The 18166-nt window shown below is 35.3% G+C and overlaps 1 protein-coding gene across 3 annotated transcripts in view; it reads right to left on the bottom strand.

Moving 5' to 3' along the window:
- LOC109421283 (pseudouridylate synthase RPUSD2) overlaps window positions 1–18166 on the bottom strand; it is a 646492-nt gene that overhangs the window by 138024 nt on the left and 490302 nt on the right. For all 3 annotated transcript variants that reach the window (XM_062850211.1, XM_029852879.2, XM_062850210.1), the window contains exon 3: window positions 10794–10883. In XM_062850211.1, the coding sequence (XP_062706195.1) occupies window positions 10794–10883 (90 nt within the window). The remainder of the gene's footprint in view (window positions 1–10793; window positions 10884–18166) is intronic.

Genomic DNA, 18166 nt, shown 5'->3' on the forward strand with positions numbered 1-18166 from the left:
ACAGTAGCGATCGTACACATCCAACAACCTACAACCAACCATATTTCAGTTACCTACAGCGAAATCAAAGAAAATAAAAAAAAATCAAGAATAATGTAGGATTTTAATCTAATTCCCGTCAGCACCGACCTAATGCCTAAATGTGATACCAAATTACTAATTCATAGATAACCTTTCATATCATAAAAAGAGTTGTTGTTAAACAATTAGTAATTCCTTAATACAAATAAAACTAACTGATTGTCCCTCAAATAGTATTTCCGTCTACTTCATGTCTATTTCGTCACAATAGGGGATTTTTTTTTATTATCGTACGGGTTTGGGCCGAAGGGTCTCAGATTTTTATATTTTTTTTCCACAGGCAGAGTTCAAAAAAAAATCAGGGTAGCCTATTTTCCCGGAAAACTCAGGTAGATTTTTTTGTTTTTTTTTTACTTTGAAAAATCATAACTCAAGAACGAAGCATCGTAGAAACAAAGTTGTTTTGGAAATGAAAGCAAACTTTCTCAGAAAACAAAAAAAAAATAACTGGACAAAGTTTTCCACAAAATATTCCACAGTTGAGAAAATTCGTAAAGAAAAGCCGGGAAAACTATGCACGAGTTCGTAGAAAATTTAAAAAAAAATTGAAAGATTATTTCATAAGCTTTAATCGCTGAAATTTTTGGAATGCGCTTTTTTTCGTTTTTGAGTTACGGCCAATTTTGTGAAAAATGTCCAAATGTGCCATATAAGCTTTTTCTTTGAAAAATCATGACTCAAAGTTTTTTTTTGAAAATAAAAGCAATTTATTTCAGGAATCCGAAACAAATATAAAGTGGAAAAAGTTTTCTACAAAATTTTCCACCGTTGAGAAAATTCATAAAGATAAGCCGGAAAAAGTATGCCCGAACTCGCGGAAAATTTTCGAAAAAAAAATTCGAGAAGGTAATTTCATAAGCTTTAATCGCTGAAATTTTTGGAATACACTTTTTTTCTCGTTCCTGAGTTATGACCAATTTTGTGAAACATGACCATATAATATAGGCTTACATGGTAATTTTTCACAAAATTGGTCATAGCTCAGGAAAGAAAAAAAAGTGCATTCAAAAAATTTGAGCGATCAAAGCTTATAACATCACCTTCTCAAAAATATTTTTTTGAAAATTTTCCACGAATGCGGCCATAGCTTTTCCGGCTTTTCTTTATGAATTCTCTTAACGGTGGGAAATTATTTGGAAAAAAATGTCCACTTCATATTTTTTTGGATTTCTGAAAAAACTGCTTTCATTTTCACTAAAAACTTTGTCTCTACGATGCTTCGTTCTTGAGTTATGATTAAAAAAAAGGCCTTTATGGCACATTTGGACATTTTTCAACAAAATTGGCCATAGCTCACGAAAAAAAAACGAAAAACGAAAAAAGTGCATTCCAAATATTTCAGCGATTAAAACTTAAAAAAAAAACCTTCTCAAAAATATTTTTTTTAAATTTTTCACGAGTTCGGGCATAGTTTTCCCAGCTGTTCTTTACGAATTTTCACAACTGTCGAAAATTTTGTGGAAAACTTTGTCCAGTTCATATTTTTCTGGAAATTTGCTTTCATGTCCTAAAAAAACTTTTTTTCTATGATGCTTTTATGATTTTTCAAAGTAAGTAGTATCAGGGGAAACCAAAAAAATCCACCTGAGTTTTCCAGGAAAATAGACGACCCTGAATTTTTCTCAATTTTTTATGTTTGGCTTATGGATAAATCCCTGCCTGTGGAAAAGTTTCATGGAAATCTGAGACCCTTCGGCCCAATTTGTACGGTAATAAAAAAAAAATTAAATTTCAGTTATACCTTCTACATACATGGCACTGGTATACGTAGAATTGTTAAAAGTTGTTTCAATCCATCGCAATCTAAATTATTTTTCTTTTCCAAGTACTATTAAGCAAAATTAAAAGCCTTTTTCTTAATAGTACTTTGAAAGCATGATTTAGATTGCGATGGAATGGACCATCTATTGTAAAACAAAATTTACAGTCGAAACATCATTTTAGACCATTCTGCAGTGTCATGTAGAAGGTTTGACAGGAATTGAACTAATATTGCGACCGAAATAGATATAGAGTAGACGGAAATAGAATTGAGACAGATATAACTTCAAAATAACAGTCGACAAATTTAAGAAAATTCTTTTGCCCACAAGATAATAATATGCCATCACAGCAATGAAAAAAAAAATCAAATAAAAATCTTTTATTGATAATCTTGAAATGTTTTCGTCTTAAAAATCGGTATTCCAAATAGGCGTCTACGAAAAATATGAAAGTGTAGGAATTTTCAAAAATTAAAATTAGAAAAATCAAACACCGACATTCACAAAATCGCCAATTTAAAATAATGACCTCCCAAAACATGTTTAAATCGGTTTTAGATGACGAAAAATGATATTTAAATCAAAACCCAGTAAGTTGATTAAGTCCGCGGTGGCGGCGTAATCGACGTGAAGTTTTTTTTTTTTAATTTATTTTTTTTTCGTGAATTGCTACTGTCAAAACGTCGACAATTTAATTTTATAATTTGGTAATAATAATAAAAAAATACACTTGTGTGTTGCTATAGATTTTTGAGAGTGCTCATGAGGACGTTCACCAAGAAATTTTTAAAGGATTCCTCTAGGTAGAAGTGAACAAATTCGTATTTCTAGATAAAGGAAAATATCAATCAAAGGACCAGCAAGTTTGTGGAACTAGGTCCTAGAAGTGGCTTGCAAATTACTTCTCAAATTCCTCAAATAATTTCTTAAAGAATATTGTACAAAATAAAACTCCAGGGTGTAATGTTTTACTTTTTTTTCTGAGGTTTTTGCAGGAACTGTTTATATGAGTTCAGCAAGAATTCCAAGATACTTTCACAAATTCCTCAAGAATTTCCTTCAAGATTTTTTAAAATCATTTTCTGGAATTTATCAAGAAATTTCTCAGGAAACTTTTCAAAATATTCCTTCAGCCGTTTGTTCAAATATTCCTCTAGACTTTTCTTTAACATATCAATTCGTCCAATTCTAAACAGATTGAAGAGACTTTTCTTTAACATATCAATTCGTCCAGAAATTTCTAAACAGATTGAAGAGTAGTTCCTCTAGCAATTACTTTAGATATTTCATCAAAGATAGCTACAGTTATTACTTAATCAATTGCTAAAGAGATTTTTGCAGGAAATTCTTCAGAGGTTCCACCGAGTAGGGTCTGGGACCATTTGGGCAGAAGCACCTATTTTGGGCACTTGCTGCTATAACTCAGTCAATTTAAATCCGATTGACTTGAATTTTTGAACATAGCTAGATACTGCGCCTTCCTGATCGTGTTTCGAAAATCAAGTCAATCGGTTCAAAAATGACTGAGTTATAGCAGCAAGTGCCCAAAATAGGTGCTCCTGCCCAAATGGTCCCAGACCCTATTCATCACAACATTTTTCTACCGATTTCATCAGAAATCTAGTTTTCTTTTTATAGGAAGTCTTTCTGAAATGTTTATTGGAGTTGCTCGAGAGATTGCTTCAGGAATATCTCTGTAAATCCTTCAGATATTTTTCCAAGAATTCCGCTAGGATTCTCCTAGGCATTTTTTCAGAAATTTTTCTAGATTCTCGGATATTCCTCGTGGGGTAACCCAAGCAACACACATGGTTACAAAACAGTCACCACAGCGCATGTAAGGGTTGCGCAGTAAGTCAGAGTTACATCTGTGCAACCCTTACATGCGCTGCCGTGACTGTTTTGTTACCATGTATGTTACTTGGGAACATCATAAACATCTCTTAGGATTTATTGAAACGTTTATGCAGGGGAGGATCCTTCAGCAATTCTTTAAAAAATTCATATTTTTAGTGTTTCTCCAGGAAGAATCAAGAAATTCTTTTTGAAAATATTGCAAAGCATTCTCCAGTTTTCCAGGCATTCCTTCAGAGATTTCATGAAAAAAAAATCAAGAAATTTATTTCGATAGTTCCTTTGAAAATTCATCCAGAATTGTTTTAAACTTCTTCTGCTAAATTTTCCTCACAAAACTCCTCTAGGCTCTAAGGATTACTTCAGTAATTGCTTTAGAGATTTTTGTCCACTAACAGCTTACAGTTTTTTTTTTTGTAAGATATCCTTTCAAGAATTCCTCCAGAAGAATATCCAGGAGTTCTTCCAGGGTTTGCTTCAGAACTTTCTTCGTAAATCCCTCCAGAAGTTCATTGAGAGACTGCTTCAAGAATTCCTGCAGTATCTTTGGTTGCAATTTGTGCATGAATTGCTGTGGAATTTTTTTAAATGATTCATCAGGAAATTAAATTCTCTCCAGGGAATTATTTTTAAATTCCTTCAGGGAATCCTTGAAGAATTTCCCCAGTATTCTGTAAAATAAAATTTAATAGAATTTCTGGAGGAATCTCCGATGGAATCTCAGGATATATTACTTAAGGAATCGCAAGAGTAATTCTGGAAAAAACATCTTAGAGATTTCTTCAGTTACCCATTGAAGAAATTTTCTTGAGATTCCTGGAGAAACCCGTGGAAGAATTTCCGAAAAAAGCGCTGCAATTTAAGAGAATTAAAAAAAACAATCCTAGGAAAAAAATCTGAAGAAATTCCTAGCTGAAAGTAGTGAAGAAATCCTTAAACTACTGAAGGAGCCTCAGGAGATATTTCTGAGGAGATTCCTGAAGCAGCTTTGGACGGGATCCGTGGAATCCTGTCCAATTTCTACAGAGATCCCTGGAGAAATTCTATAAAAATCCTTGGGGAAATATCTCAGAGAATTGTCATGAAGGAATTCTAGATGGAGCGTTTTTTTTAAAGAAATCCCTGCAAGACTGTCTGGGAAAACACCTCAACTTTTGTAAAGATAAAAAAAAATGCTGTTGGGAATCGACTGTAATCTTGACTCTATAGATTAACGGCTACGCAGTCTTAGGGTTCAAAAAAAGAGTTTTATTATTCGTTTTTTGAACCCTAAGACTGCGTAGCCGTTAATCTATAGAATAAAAAAAAATACTTGAGAAATTTCCAAAGGATTTTTTTGTAGAAGTTTCTACGAGTTATTCCCGAAGAAATTTCATAATTTCTTAACGAATCCTAGTTAAAACACCTGGAGGTTTAAATCCTGGAGAAATTTCTGGGAAAATACCAGGAGAAATACCAGGAGAAACTTCTGAAAGGATATCTGTATGAATTTCTGAAGGAATCTCTAAAAATGTAAATAGTGAATAAAACATGAATGAACTTCTGGAGGAACTCCTGGAGATATTTCAGCGGGAATTTCCGAAAGAATTCTAGGAAAAATTGCTGAAGAAACCTCTGGAGGAGTTTGTAAAAAAAATATCTGTAGATTTTTTTTAAAGAAATCACTGGAGGAATTTCTGGAAAAAATACTGGAGGAACCCCTAGAGATATTTCTCCAGGCCATCCCTGGAGAAATTTTTGATGGAACTCCTGGGAAGTTTACTAGCAAAAAAAATCCCTATGCATATTTTGAACACACTAGAAAAAGTAACCTCTGACCTAGCTTTCGATAGATTCCATGGAAAGAAACAATTTTCGAAAAAAAATCTGAAAGAAAATTATTGAAGATAGGTATCTTTAGAGGAAGCCTAGAAAAATCGCTGACATAATTTATGAAGGAAGAATTACTGAAAGAGTCCTTGGATCACTTTATAGAGGAATTCCTGGAGTTATTTCTGAAGGGAGAACGGCTATTAATTACTTTACGCTGTGAGAAGGAAAGGGAGTTCAGCAAAGTGTAACAACCCCACACAAATTTCAGAGATAGCATTCAAAAAGTATGCCATTTACGTGACGTAATTTGATAGACTTTGTAATGAATCAATGAATCCATTCAGGAAGGAATCCATAGAAAGGTTTGCTGTAGAAATTCTCAAGAAAATTTAAGGAGGAACCTAACGCTTCGTACTGGGAAAATTTTGAAAATAAGAAGACACAGAATGTTGAAAAATTGGAAAATTGAGAGATGAAATTGTGAAAAAAAAATCACGTTCTGGTGGGACTCGAACCCACGACTCCGTATTTGCTAGACCGGCGCTTTAATTAACTAAGCCACAGAACAGCTAGGGATTCTGCGGAATAGAAAGCCAAACTGACTACGAGCCCACCCCATGAACACTTCTATTTTCACAATTATAAAAACACTATAAACCGATTCGCTCTCGCTTGTATAATTTTAGAAAGCACAACTGCGAGCGTGTTAAGAGGTTGACATCTCAGCCGAAAGAGACAGGGAATTATGAAAATAGGAGTGTTCATGGTGTGGGCTCGGAGTCAGTTTGACTTTCTATTTCACAGAATTGTTACCTATTCTGTGGCTAAGTTAGTAAAAGCGCCGGTCTAGCGAATAAGGAGTCGTGGGTTCAAATCCCACCAGAACGCGATTTTTTTTTCAAATTTAATCAATAAATTGGTACATGTCTGTAAAGGGCAACATAAACATGTGTTCTTAAGGGGCATCCCTCAAAAATATTCCTGAATATTTCAAAGATTTTTCGAAGAAATACCTGGAGTCTCGGGTCCAAGAGAGAATCCTGTTTTTACATTTTTATCAGAAAATTCAAAATATTTGTAGTGACACATGAAAAAAAGGGTGGGAGTTATCCTCCATTAAAGTATGCATTATTAATTATTTAAGTGATTTCTAATGATTTTTGTGTGCATAATCTCATAACAACTCAAAATATAAATAAATGTACATAAGTGTCTAGTATCAGGCCCGTGCACAGAAATGGCGCCAAGGGATGGCTTTTGCCTAATTTCGGCAAAAGGCGGAGGAGAGCCTAGTGTATGGAACATCGGTAATGGGATGGGTTTCAAACCCAAACACCCCCCCCCCCCCCCTTGTGCACGGGCTTTTCTAGTATGGATAAATAATACTAATTAAAATATAAAAACTTAAAAAAAACTATATTTACATGTTTGCACCTAGCGCAATTTGGTCCCTTCAATGTATTTAAAAAAAATACAACTATCCCGAATATTGTATTTTTTTTTTGAAAATTTTGAAAAATCTAGATGCTTCAGATTTTTTTTTTTAAATGTTCATCCTTTCGACGAAAGAAAAACTAAGTATCCACTAAGCATCGATAAATTCGGATTTGCACTACAGCAATGTTCCGATTTTATCACGCCCTCTGCGCATCATTTTCATTAATTTGCTGTTACAAGAACAACTATTTCCCCTCTTCTCCAAGATGAATGTTAAAGGCGTGTTTTGCACCCTTAAAAATATTAAAAATGCGTACAGGTTTTGAAGAATTTATCAAAGTATCTTTGAAAAGGGACGTGATTAAATCGGAACAATACTGTACATCGGTTTTGTATGGAACGGCTGTTACATACGCTTCAAAGTGATCCTATAACATTTCATGGAACTGCAAGGAAGTTCTCGGTGAGTTCCAGAAGGCTTCTTCCGGCCCTGGTGGTCTCAGGGAAGTTTGAGAGGGGTTTCAAGGCGTTTTAAAACGGGCTCTCATGGAGGTTTTTTTTTCTGAAAAAACTGTCTTTTAGCCTCAAAATTTGCCAAGTAGTCCTGGATGGTCAAACGCTTCTAACTATTTTTTCTCGATTTTTCGTTTTTCGTCGATTTTTAAAACGAGCAAAAGGAAATCATTTTTGAGCTTATAGGGCCTCAATTTAATGAGCATGAGCATGAGCATGAGCATGATGAGCATGATTGACCGCCCGCGGTTGCTCCTCTGTTATTGCAAGGACAACTGCATTTACACAATGAACCAAAAGATGATGCTTGGGACTAGCATTCTCCTCATTGTGTAAATGCTGGAATCCCAATACTTTTCAATAAGCAATACCAGCGCCGGCCGCGTCCGAATGCAGGTCAATTGAGGATAGGGAAGGAAGTGATGGCGTGAATCTCGCTTAGGCCAATAACCGAGGAATTCTCTGCGTTACTACGAGAAATCACTAGGAGCTTGGACATGGGAAGGGAAGATGTATTAGAGTGTTTGTTTTGGTAAACAAATTGCTACAATTACCGGACGGATTCTTGTTTTGTTTTGCGATAACGATGCACACGCAAAAAAATCCCCGTTGAAATCGTTCTCACATTCGCGTCATTTTCAGGGAATATTAACAGTGTTAAAGGGAACTTCCATAAATTGCGAAACGCTTTAAGGGGGGGAAGAGGTGGCTTTGACAACCCATACAAAATTTCAGAGGTCTCATACAAAAAGTGTGACATAGGGGGGGGGGGTGTTAGCGGGATTTTTTGCGTGACGTAATTTATGGATGGTCCCTAAGGGGTTGAGCACTTTTTCACGCGAAAACAAGCTAAAAAGAAAATCCTATCGCGCGTCTCCACTTCACTGGGAAGCAGAAGTCTTTAGTCCATTCCACACAAAAATGAACTGAACGCGACATTTAGTCTAGCTTAAACTGTCTTAGAAATGATTTTTAGTGAAGGTATTTTTGAGACAGGACGCAGTTCGATAGGTGACATCATTATCGAAAAAAAAAAATCTGAATATGAAAAAATCTCAAACAAAAAAGAAAGTAACTAAAAAAAATCGTAAAACGACGTCAATGAAAACTGATTTTTCTTTCGTACCCCGACATTACGAATCTAGGCGGACAACGCGGAGAACGTTGTCTACTTATCATTGAATGTGTTAAAAATGTAAAATATTAGAGAAAAACAATGGAAACGAAAGTCTACTATTCGACACAGGCCAAAAGTAATTCTACATCTAATTTATTTTTGAAAGAGGGGAAACGTTGGAACTTTCTCACCAAATCACCAGCTCAAAATGACCGCATTTTCTTCACTCCGGTAGTTTATACGGACGCTTCATTTGCACCGACATCAGTGCTACTAATGCAGGAGCCCGGAACCACAAACACTTTTTTGCACACGCGAACAGGCACTGGATTTTTTAGACAGGAACACCATTTTATAAAATCGAAATGAAATTAAATTTAACGCAAACGAAATCTTCAGAAAGGCTGTTCAACAATCTGAAACGAGAGCCGATATGAAAACGTCAAGTGCAGCCGCTTATAGGGCCTCAATTTAATATTGATAAAAACTCTTTTGAAAAATTGTGATAATGGGTCGTCTTTAACCCTCTAATACCTAACCTCGCCTTTAGACGGGGTAATTTTTGTTTCGTGGAAAATCAAAATTGTTATATTTTTGGCTGATATTTGGGTCTGTTCTGTGTATCTCAAAATGGTTTTTGGTGTCGTTTAAAACGTATTTACATTTGTTCAAAATCATTGAAAAATCGATGTTTTTGTCACCTTTCAGAAGTTATTGTTTATTTTGTATTGAATCGCTACAATTAACATAGTTTTAATTTCTCCCAAATCATTCTATCACAGTAAAGTAGTTTAAGGGAATCGAATATACTCTAGAATTATTTTCCTTACACGGAAAATAAAATTTTCCAAGAAAAAAAATAAAATAATAACATTTCAACAATAGTCATAAAATCTCAAAATATTTTCGCCTCAAAAAATCTGTATCCCAAATAGGCTTCCAAGAAAAATATAAAAGTGTGGGGATTGTCAAAAAAACAATTAGAAAAATCAAAAACCGGAATTCACAAAATCGAGAATTAAAAAGAATCATCTTACAAAAACATGTTTAAATCGATTTTAGATGGCGAAAAATGATATTTAGATCAAAATGAAAAATTTGGGTATTAGAGGGTTAATTGTGTCGTGGCTGTATATGATGAATATCCTGATTAGTTTATTATTGTCTCAAACGAGAAAAATGCTTGTCAAATAACCAGTGAAGAGAATTGTCAGACAAAAGAGGCACAAAACAAGCAACAAAGAAGACGCGGCGATTACTCTTTATCCCAACTGGTAACAGATAATGACATGATCTCGAAATTTTTTGTTGCAGACAAAACGGAAGCTGAATTTGTTGCGTACTTTTCAACTCGTGAATAATCAATTATTGCTAACCCAAAGTCGAAACTGTTTGATGATTGAGCTTCACCAGAGTTGTAGTGTTTACCGACTCGAAGTTACCGTTCGAAAATCGCAATACAAGGCTTAAAAATCTCTAAACTCGTGGTGTACGATGTTAATCCCATTATTTTCAAGTTGGGACAAACTTATGTCGCATGGGTTTGTTTGTCGCAACAAATACAGGTTGCGACATTGTCATTATTGTTGCGCGATGGTTGAATTTTGATTCAATGCAAATAACAATTAAGCGATACTGTATGGAAAACGGAAGGTTTGGGATTTTGGCCTCGAAAGAAACTTCTTGAGCATCCCGGTCTAGTAAGACGTCGATCGCCGTCGGCTCCGCCGTCGACGTCTTCGTCATCGCCCTCAACCCACTGCACTGCACCATATGGAAGCACGTGCGGATATTTCCGCTTTAAAAATTTATTAATCGAATTCAGTCAGCTGATGTAAGTCGCGCGAACTAACAGCGAGCGAACGAACGAACGAACGAACGAACACACCTGTTCCAGTTTGGCCCGTGCGCCTTCACCCGGTAGCCGGCAGATGGCGCGTGCTAACGAAATTTGCCCGACTCACCCATCCGACCCCCACGAATTGAATATTCCCTCCTACCCCGTTCGGAAGGATGATGGCTTTAATAATTTAAGTTTATGAATTTTGTTTCCCACGCGAACCGAGGAGGGCCAGACTCGACCGACACCACCGTTCCACCGTTTCCAGTTTGAATATCATGAATTATGAATCCCCCAAGTTATTCCGATGAAATTCAGTTTAGTGCTGCTGGTTGTGCCCTGTGCTGATGCGATGGGCGATGGCGCGATGGCTTACCTTTTTGAGATCCTTAACGGGTTCGCTTTCGTCGGCTTTCCGCTTCTCGGTGGAGGCCAACTTGGTTTTGTCCTTCTCGGACATGATGATCTGCCGGAAAGGGGAGAAAAAAAAATAAGACGATTAGTGTGACGACGTGAATGCGCTCTCTACTGTATATAGTGAAGAATGATGGTTTGCCAGTTCATAACTGGCAACGGTATGCCATTACTTGGAAAAAATGTATACCAGCTTGTCAGAATTGACCTCGACGGTTGGTCGAGACATGCTCCCGGAGGGAGCTGTCAGTTAGTACTGAAGGTCGATTCGAGGGAAATGGAGTAGAATATTTTTGAGCTGCGATGTCGGGCGTCTCAAGAGGATCTGCTGGCTTTAAACGGTATTTGAAATATGTTACTTGGAAACGAAGCAACCACCGCGGTTGGAAGACTTTAGACTGGATAGTAAAGATATTATTTCATGTAATAATCTGGAGGGTACAAAACAAAAAGTGATTTTTTGATTAAAATGTCGAGAACAACATTTAATCTACGCGCAAATCCGTGCAAAATGTTTGTTCACTAAAATAATGTCAGATGAATCAACTAATGGTCATTACATGGGATAGACAAAATGAACAGGCCAGGCATAATTTACACTTTTCAAAAATATGGTCAAACAGGCAGAATTTCTTGAAAATTGCATAAAAATAATATTTTTTGATATATTATATCAAATTTATACTGTAAGTTAATCAAATAGTTGTGTATCAGTGATCCAAATTTGGAAAAGATCGGGCTACCTATGCTACGCGAATTTAGAAAAAATATCTAGAAAAGAGGTATAATTATCCAATAGCTAACTTTAAGCTCAAAATTTCTTTGCAATATTTTCTATATATAGGATTAATATCTCTTTCTGGAATTTTTCTAACTTCGTGTAGAATAGCTCGATCTTTTCCAAAATTGGACCACTGATACACAATTAATGCGAAAATTTGAGAATAAATATGTGATGCACTTTTTGAAAAGACACAACTAGTTGACATTTTTTGAAAAGTCAAAAAAATTAGATATGTCGATCATTTTGTCTATCCTCTGTAGGTGAAATGTTCAGCCAATAATCGTTAAATTACATTGGTGAGCTTGTTTCATTTTACTGATTTATTCCAAATAAAACAAAACATCAAAAACCCTTTGAAGAATAATAATTGAGCACATTTTTTTAAAGTGAAAGTAAATAAGAAAATAATTAATATATTCTGGGAAAGGAAAACATTTCGAAGAGCTTCTCAACAATCAATATCTGTTTTAATGCCATCACGAATAGAACAGATGGTTTTCCTTTCCAGATCAGACTCGTCCAATTTTAGATCAAAAACGTTTCTCAAGAACTCCAATTGAAAGATGATGGAGATTCACCCTGCCAGGGGGAGCGAGTGGTAAAAGAAAGAGGCACATTTTTACGACCGTCATTATTATCACGATTGGTTTGGCTTTTAAAAATAACATATTCCTATGGGTGCGCACTGTGTGGAAGCAGTCTTTTTGTGTGGTGCACTAATGCAACAATAAAGATAAACTGCAGATTTTAACGATCGTTGTTCGGTTTTAGTGGCCGCTCCGTCGTCCGTCGGTCAGCTCGTGTGTTGCAATGTGCCAATTTGGCGAGCGTCATTTATGCGTTTGTTCGGGTTTGCTTTTAAACCTTAATAGAGACGAGCTGCAAGTGCAAACGCAAACATATGAATTGCAGCTATTGCCAATAATATCTACTGTTGGCTGCTGGGTCGTAAAACTATTCGAACATTGTTTCGCTCTAATGACTGTGACTTTGTCGACTTTATTCAGTTAACATTTAAAGTATTTTTTATAATCTTTACTTGCATCTCATTCATAAACTTAAATAGGTGTTCTTTATATAGTTACATACAATTACCCTTATTGTCGGTTTCGAGGCAGTGCCGTCAGCGATGCCAGAAGTTTAGGCGTATTGTGAAGCCATGAAGTGAGTATTTGATTCCCACTACATTCGGGGGAGACTTTTCGCCATGTTGGTGATATAAAAGAAACTTGTTTCTAGTTTTTTATTTTAGTTTTGAATATTTCGCGACTTGAATATACTAAAAATGACTCTACAGGTTCAAAAATATTATGTCAGTTGTCATTTTATATCATCGACCTAAATTCAAAAAAGAATCGAACAATTTTCAAAGGCGAAACTAGATAACTTCCTTATTTTTTTATTTTTGATTTTTCATTAACTAAATAGAAATTTTCAAAATCGTTTTACCTGCAAATGTAAAGGAAGAATTAAGGTATCTCCTGAATTTGTTTCCTGTGAATATTATTTTTACAGAAACCATGTTTAACCCTAGAAGGATATTGGGGTCATACTGACTCAGACTGGCTTGCTGATCATGCACTACGCCATCGTGGTGCACCTAGCGTAACATCATTGGTCCTGTCCATAAATTACGTAGACTCTTAGGGGTGGGGGGTGGGTATGGTAATTGTGGGTGTAGATGTATGGGTTCTGAGCAAAGTCTATGCTCTATACAAATTTTGAAAATCTTGTATGGACAAAAGTCTACGAGGGAGAGGAGGGCATGAGATGGCCTTAAAAAGTTACGTAGTTTATGGGCAGTACCTTTGGATGGTTAACCAAATTTTGAACACGAAACTCACGCATCCATATTTTTCTTATTTTCCGTCGAAAAATGACTAATCAAATGCTTTTAATAATGAATTTTTATTTTTCATCGATTTAAGAAAAACAAGCAGAAGAAAACCATTTTCAACACAGTAAAACCGCTCAGCACTAAAATGTGTAAGCCCTACTCATAAGTGCATAATTTCCAGACCACACAAAAATGTGTTACAGTTACACATTTTCAAAAACAGCTCGTACACTCGTCTAGATGCGAAATGTTGATATTTTTTTTGTTTTCCAAGGTCACTAGTGAACCTAGCTAGATTGCTGTACAAAAATTTTTGCGAATTTAACGATTTTGCGGACACAGGAGCTGATTTTGTGAATGTGCAAGGGTTACACATTTTTGGTGTAGTCTGGAAATTATGCACTTTTGTGCTGGGCGGCGTTAGCGTGAATATTTTTATCAAAAATGGTACATGAACATATTTTTTCCGTTATCAAACTGTGTTTAAGTAACAGCAAACTAAAAAAATCAAAATAATTAGGAAAATTATTTTTTTTGTCAAAAATGATCATTTTATTTGTCTTATATGGCAGCACCCGGGTAGAGGTAAAATACTGACAATCAAAACAAAATATTGGTTTGATTGATATAAGAGATAAAAGATCTGAAAAATGTTCCTGGAACATCTGAACAATATCAAAATTTGATATTTCAAGATCATACGAATAGCTCGCTGCTATTGATTAGATCTTACAAAATCTAAATATGATTTGATGATGATGTTCCAGGAGTAAATTTTTCATTTTATTTTCAGATCTTTTATCTCTTATGTCAATCAAGCCCATATCGCTTTTTGATCTCCGTATCAAAATATGCTATTATTAAGCTCTTATCCTCTACTCGGACATCCATTTATTACGTAACGCTTAAATCAATTTTTTAGACCCCACCTTCTCCCTCCGTAAAGCTAATTTGTATGAACATTTTATTTTTTTTTGTATGGACCGTAACGCTCAGCCATACTTCCTCCCTCCCCCTAGAAAGTTACGTAATTTGTGGACAGTGTCTATGTGAATTTTTGAATCGTCCTTAAAACATTTTACAAAGTCCATTTTTCAATTCATTTAACTTTTTTGAATTCTTAACATTTATTGCTAGACTGATTTTTTTTTGTCAATCATTCCCACCTGTTTTTATTCGCGAACTCCTTCGAATGTTCTTGGAAAATATTTAAAATCACCAACTTGAATACTTCAATAAACTACTTCAACTCAATGCTTTAATTGAACCAATTCAATTCAATACTTCAATTGAACATTAGCAAGCCATTGTAACTCCAGGAAATATTTTTGAAACAGAAATCAAGTATATGGACTGAAAATTTTTTTTAAATTAATACCTACAGGAATTTTACCAGAAATTTCTGCAAAATTGTTGCTCTAATTTCTGGATTGATTTCTCTGAGAATTCTATCAAAAATACCTTCTATGTTCATCAAGAAACTTCTCTGAGGATTTTTTCAGGAATTTTTCCTATAATTCTTCCAGAAATTCATCATTAACTTTTTCGTAAATAAGTCCAAAAAATCTTCCAGAAATTTCTCCGCGTGTTCTTCCACGAAATTTTTCATGGATTTTCAAAGATTCCTCCAGAGTTTTTCGCAGAATCCCTTCAAGAATTTCTTCAGAATTTCCTGTGCTCATTTGTCCAGAGCTTTATCTTAAGATATCTCTGAAAATTTCTTTGAAAATTTCACCAGGAGTTTTTCCGAAGAATTCTCCAGGAGTTTTTGAATAGATTTAGCCAAGAATGTTAATAAATTTCTCGGAAGAATTACTTTTGGAATTTCTAGTTCAAATCTTTTTTCGAAATTTCCAAATTTTAGGGATTGTTTGTATCGATTTTTCGAACCCTCTAAGCAGAATACCCTCTTCGAATGAGTGTAGCAAAATAGGGCGAAATTAAAAGGTACATAATTGATTACACTCATTCGAAAAAAAAAATGTTCAGGTTGTTTTACAGGAAAAGGAGCGATATGTTAAGACTAGTTAAGCTACCCTTAAAACACCATTATGAGTTTAAATGACACCAACCACCTGTGTACTTGTGAAGCCTCCTAAAGCCCCTCTGAAAAGCCCAGAAACATAGACGCCTTATAACGTCTTGAAACATATCTAAAATCCGCCTGCTCCTCCCCCTTAAACCACAATGAAACTCATTAGGGAACTTTTATAATCCGATTGAAACCTTCCAAAAACCCCTGGAAGGCTTTGAATCTCCGTGAGATACGCCTGCGAACCTGTGCAGCTCCCTGAAACCTTCTCAAACTTCCAGCAACGCCGCTTGCACTCCGGTAAAGCTCACCTGAGCCTATGATGTCCTATAAAACCCTTCCTAAACCACATGAAACGCTACTGAAACCATCTGAACTCATGAAACCATTAGAGCCTGTAAAAGTCCCTTTAAAATCCCTGAATCCGTCTCTGCACCTAAAAACATCCCCCACTTCCCTGAAACTCTTTTGAAACCCTCTGAAACCCCGCATGATTCATCTCATCTTCAACCCTTAAAATCTCCTAGCTACTCGCCCTTCTTAAATTTCTTTGCACTTCTTTGAAAACCATTTCGCAAGCAAAAAAATATTTATATTTATATTATATTAATCACCGCATGACTTTATCATAATTAATTTTTAGGCAGTCCAAACTTATTACCTAAATATTTATTCCTGTTTAGGGTGGGCCAAAACTACATCAAATTGCCCCAAATATGGCACTAAGGTTGCCCAAAAGGTTGGTTCAAAATGAAATTCAAGGGGATTCAAAAATAAAATATCTAAGTACCTGTTACTATTACCACTAAATTTCGCCATTTTCAGAATATAGTGCTAATACTCGGCCAATATAAAGCACGTCAGTTCTATGACAGCATTATATTTGCACACAAGACTAATAATAGTGTTTAATGGATACTTGGGTGAGGGTGGTTCAGAGTAAACATTGAGGTGGTTCAAGACAATCATTGGGATGGCCCAAAACAAACACAACTGTGATACAAATGAACATCAGGGGACAATAGGATGGTTCAAAAAATAAAAATGAATTGAATTGGGCGCATATATCAAGATTAAAAGGGTGAAATATTAACATGAGGTTGGCCTATAATGGGCAAAACGTTATTCAAAACCAGCATTAGGATGCTTTCAGACACGAATGCCACATAAGTGGTAAAACGTATTTAATAAATATGATTAATAATAATAATAATAATAATAATAATCGAAATCAGCATTGAGGTAACCTAGCACGTTCATTTCAGACCACCCAGTAACTAGGGTGGTCTAAAATGAACATGCGAGTGATTCAAAATAAACATTAGCTTGACACGCATGCACTGCTAGTGATCGGAAATAAATCCGATCCTGTTTTTATGATTCACAAATCATAAAACATAAAGATCTGCTCAGACACGAATGCCACATAAGTGGTAAAGTGTCTTTAATAAATATTAATAATAATAATAATAAAGATCTGCTATTTTATGAAATCATGATCAGGAATCATAATTTCATAATCCGAGCAACTAATATCATGATTCGTTGCAGCCATTTTTATGAGCCCAAATTCATGACACTCTAGTACCTGTCAAAATATGGCCATTCAGTGTGCGGAATCATTGGTGGATGTTGAAAAAAAAAATGCAAAAAAAACATAAATAGTTCAAATACAATAATGTTTTTTAGTTCGAAGTAGAAACATTCTTCCAAAGAAAATGGTAAGTAAAACAAATGTGCCGAATAATTTTTCACAATTTTTGTACACTCATTTCTAAATAACATCCGATTGCCATCGTTCTCATTCTAGCTCAAACGACTGCGGCTGTCATTCCTCGCCCCGGATCCGTCCAATTCCATTCCGGCTACTTTGTTCGTGTTCCAGCGCTGTCAAACGATACCAAACCCGCCCCGACTACATCTTTCGATGTAGACACCGTCCCATCAGCGTTAAATTCTTTAGCGATGTTGAAATAATTCTATATTCTGAATCTGCATGTCAAACTGAGCCGAAATCCAAATTTTCATGAATTTTGGTGCCCGGGAACCTATTCTAAAATCAAATTGAAGTTTGTATGGGAGCGATTTGTCGAATCATCCCTCGTCGCATTTTTCCAGCTGTCCAGTTTTCCAGCTATCAAAGGGTGATTTAAAAAAAATCTCTATGAAACAGATTTTAGGTACCAAAACAAAATTCTAAAATCATAGTGGTTCAGAAAATAGTTCTCTTTCATATAAAGTCAAAATGTCAGTACATTTTTCAAAATTTAAAAACCCAATTGTATTCCTGTTTCGGCTGCGTTTCACGACACGTAAGTCGTCGTCAAAATTGTGGTTTGCTGAGGTTGTTACATGCCCACTGGGACTTGGCTTTCTCAGCTAAGTATTCAATAAGCACTTTCTCTGGCACTTCTACAGTTATATAAAAGCTTTAATTGCCAATGAGCAATTTTGAATTCGTATACTCTATGCTGAAATCAGTCAAGGAAATGCTCATTTAAAAAAAACGGTCGGGAGTCGAACCCATATCGAAATATTATTTGAATATAGTGTATTGACAAAATTTGACTTCGAGAAGTATTCAATAATCGAAAAAAGACAATAATAATGAAAAAATTGACCAAGCCTAATGCATAAACAAATAATTTATAGTTGTTAAAAGTCAAAACCATTTTGACGGAA

Source organism: Aedes albopictus, chromosome 2 (genome assembly GCF_035046485.1).
Source record: "Aedes albopictus strain Foshan chromosome 2, AalbF5, whole genome shotgun sequence".
In the NCBI taxonomy this organism is placed as follows: domain Eukaryota; kingdom Metazoa; phylum Arthropoda; class Insecta; order Diptera; family Culicidae; genus Aedes; species Aedes albopictus.